Consider the following 4,074-nt stretch of genomic DNA (forward strand, 5'->3'; position numbering starts at 1 on the left):
TATGTTTTTTATATGTTAAGTGTGTTTATATACTTGTTCATTTCTTTTACGAATTTCTTTAAGAAGCAAAGGAATAATATTTTAATAAAAAATGAGATTCATTGTTTTTGCTTGCGTCCTTCTTATGTTGATGACAACTGTTGCATGTACTCATAACGGTACTCATACCTATTATAAATACCTTTTTAAGCATAATATTCATTCAATTACTAAAAAATAAACAAAATATAAACCTTTTGAATTCCTAAACTAAAACCAAAAAAATTAGGATTTTAATTTTTTTTTTTTTAATATTTTTTAATAATATTTTTAGTTGTAAATATTATCAAAAAATACAATATAGCAATGCATAATAAAGCAATGTAGTATATAGTATAATATACTACATTGCTATATTATGCATCGCTATATTAAAGCAACAGGTAACATTTTTTATTACATTAAATACATATTAATTACATTAAATACAACCTAGTTACATCAAGTACGATTTACATTAATTATAATTTAAAATATATTTTTTAGATTTAGAGTGGGTGTTGTTAAAAAAAAATGCTTGCTTTCATGCTAGAGGTAACCAACCAGCTGTTGTTTCTGTAAATAAAACAGGATGGTTAGTTGCAGCTAAGCTTGTACATGTTAGTGGTATTATGAAATGCCACCCATCACTTCCTGGGAGCAATTTTGGCTGCGTTATCGACAACTTATTTAACGTCTTTATTTGCGATGAAAAACGGCAAATTATTTTTCCATCTCCAAACCAAGCCATTACGTATGACCCTTATAAAAATTATCAATACCGTGGATTTACAGCAAACGAAAATGAAGTAGTTTTTACCGATTTGAGTTACCCTGTTTACTTAAAAGCTGGAAAACAAGTTACAATTTGGAATGGGGAGGATCTTTTTGACCTAACAGAAGAAGATAATTCTGGAATCGTTTGCGTTGACGTTTACGGTTCATTCCTTAATACTTTAAACTAATCTGTAAAATTTACTTCTTTGTTGTTAAACATATTTGATATTAAATTAAAAATTCATTTAAAACTTTTATTTTTTAATATTATTTTACTTTTAGAATGGTATCTATAGAAACAAACAAACAAAAAAGAAAAAATTTTTCTACTTATAAAAAAGAATCAACAAAGTATTATTTTAGAAACAAATATTGAAACAAAATAAAAATAAAAATACTTACAACTATTCGTTTTCTTTTTCAACATTGAAAGAAAAAACTTTAAAATCTTTATACTTCATACTTATATAATTTTTTTAAAATAATATTTTTATATTAAGCTATTTTGTCAATGCATTACTATCAGAATGCTTATTATACTAAGCTTTCTGCCAATACAATCATTGTAACACAGTTCTACATTTACAGATGTTAAAAATATTTCAGGTGGTAATTCTAGAACTGTTTGTTCCAGTTACTAGTTCTGGAATTGTGCGCGTTTAGTTTATTTTCGGCTCATTTAACTTTAATTTAAAAAATTTACTATTTTAGCAGAGGCATATTTTTTTGTATAAGTTAGCAAATAACAAGGTATGTGTGCTTATAAGAACACTCTACGCCGTAATAGTCCAAGAGAGGTAATGAAAAACTATTTATTTACTTAAGGTGTTAGTGTAAAATTATCAAAAATTGGACAGATGTCCGGTTAAAAAACTAAGACTATGTAGACAAGGAATGAGGGGAGAGGAAAAGAAAAGAGAGATGTTACCTTTACCATTTGACTATTATTGTACTATAGATTTGGCTGATACTGTTTGCATATGCCCATGTGTTGTTTGTGCTGTGCCACGATATATCTTAGTGTTGAAATTGTGACTCTATACATACCATATCGTATACCTTACCATTTCGGGTTTGGAATAAGGTAAATCTTCATTTGTTTTAAATTAAACATTTTGATTTGCTAAACTATCTTAGAAAAGATCAGCATTACCCTTCTGGAAAATATTTTCCTCTGCATTTATGCAACAACTTAAGATTTGGGTTCAGGCAGGTCTCCATTTGTGTATATGTAAAAACAAATATTGTGTATTGCTGAGCTTGCATTAGATAAGATAAGCATTTAAAATTAGTAAAACTAATTTAAAACAGGGTGGCCAGCCAAAAGCTAATTGATATTTCTAGGATCTTTCCAGGACTTTTCAAGGATAATTTGGGGTTATTCAAGGATATATTGATCTTTTCTCGACCAGAAAAAAACAAAATATCTTGTCTTCAAAATATGTTTTACATATAAATATAAATATATGTTGTAATATATTATACAATATATAAATACATACATATATATATATATATATATATATATATATATATATATATATATATATATATATATATATATATATATATATATATTTATAGACACACAAGGTTATCAAACACTTCTTTTTAATCTTTTTCTAAGATTTTTCAAGTTTTTTTAGTGAAATACCAAGCTCTTTAATTACCGGTTCTTTTTTCTAAAATTGTGTTTCTAAAAGAGCTTTCGTCCGGATAGTTTCGCTTTTATTCTGCTTCAATGGTCAGCTTCTTTTCAGTTTTAAGAAAATTCTTTGGGAAACAAGAGATTTCTCTTGTAGATTGTCTTCTAAAAACTTTAGCATTTTAGTGCTGTTCCTATGTCAATTTGGTCTACTTCTAGTTGGTTATTTGCTTTCTCTACTTCAATCTTTGGTAAGCTAAATGCTGTTGCAGCTTCTTTTAAAATGTTTGGCTTGAGAGTTATTATCATCAAATTTTGCAACATATTTTCTAAACTATTCAATAAAAATGCCATTATAGGTCTGTCTATTTAAAATAGAATTAGGAATCCTTTTAATTTTTTAGCGAGATCTTAAAAAAACTGTATTCGCAAAGATACAAACTTGTCAAGATAATGATCTAAAAGAGCTTCATAGCTCTTGGGTTTTGGGCATTTTTTTAGTGAAACTTATCTTAAATAAAATATTAAACTTACCTCAAATAAAGTAAATTCTGTGGTTTTCTAATTCTCAATTAAGAATTTGTCTCCTGATGTTAATAATGTCATTCTGTAATATTTGTTACCGAAGACCTCAGCCAATACAACTACTAATGATTTGGGTTTGGCAGGTCTCCGTTTTTATTTATATAAAGATTCTGTTTTGCTGAACAAGCTTTACATAAGATTGGCATTTATCTACTAGAAATTGTATTCCCTCGCCTTTAGATAATTTATCGGATAAATTTATCAATTTAATTTAGTGAGGTTTGCCTTGCTAAACTAAATTAATAAACTTATCCGATATATTTGTTTGACAAATTTATCCAATAGTTTGTTTCACATGGTCTTAAAGATGTTATTCTGTAATAGCTGTTACCTGAGGTTTCAGCAAATACAAAGACTGAGTGATGGGTTTGGGTAACTCTCCATTTATTTTACTGTAGAGATTGTGATTTTTTGAGCTGGCGCTAGATATGAATGCCATTTTTCTTTTGAATATTGTTTTCTCATCGTTTTAAATAATTTCTGGAAATAATTCCTGTGATTATCTCGGGTTTAAAATAGAGTTTGTGTCACGTTGTTTTAATTGTTTTTCTGTACTAGCTATTACCAGGACTTCAGCTTATGCAAAAACTGAGATTTGAGTTAAAAATGATTCGTTTTTTGAAGGTTTAAAATTTTTTAGGCATGTTAACACATCAAACTTATCAATAGTAAATAAATTACAATGAATATATTTTATAAACTTATATTTTTTAAACTTTTCTAAATTTAAAGACTTACATTGAAATTTAAATGATATTGTTAGTGATCTTATTTGCGTTATTTATTTGCTTAACAAAAGGAAAGTTACATTTATCCTCTCAAACATCTTCCCATCTAATGTATAATTTCAAAATTTCCCTTTCACCTGAAAGCATAGTTATAAGCACAAAAACTGTCAAACTAATATTAATATAATACAAACAAATAAAATTATATTTACTGACACATAGATCAAGTTGCTATTTAATGGCTTAGTTCTCAACCACATTAACATATGACATATCCGCATAACATAAAGGTAGAAAAAAGCACATCAAATCTAATTAAGC

General features: G+C 27.1%; 1 protein-coding gene across 2 annotated transcripts; it reads left to right on the forward strand.

The window, feature by feature from the left end:
- Positions 1-1,199, forward strand: LOC100202932 (uncharacterized). 2 transcript variants are annotated; one of them, XM_065803135.1, is made up of 3 exons: positions 1-158; positions 526-986; positions 1,078-1,199. In XM_065803135.1, exons 1-2 carry the CDS (start codon positions 92-94, stop codon positions 981-983), a joined length of 525 nt encoding a protein of 174 aa, XP_065659207.1. In that variant the 5' UTR covers positions 1-91; the 3' UTR covers positions 984-986; positions 1,078-1,199. The 2 variants fall into 2 exon arrangements, with proteins under 2 accessions (XP_065659207.1, XP_065659206.1); XM_065803134.1 differs by lacking the exon at positions 1,078-1,199 and having other exon boundaries at positions 526-1,046.
- The last annotated feature ends 2,875 nt before the right edge of the window (positions 1,200-4,074 follow it).

The sequence above is a fragment of the Hydra vulgaris genome, chromosome 08 (assembly GCF_038396675.1).
Source record: "Hydra vulgaris chromosome 08, alternate assembly HydraT2T_AEP".
NCBI classification, from domain to species: Eukaryota; Metazoa; Cnidaria; class Hydrozoa; order Anthoathecata; family Hydridae; genus Hydra; species Hydra vulgaris.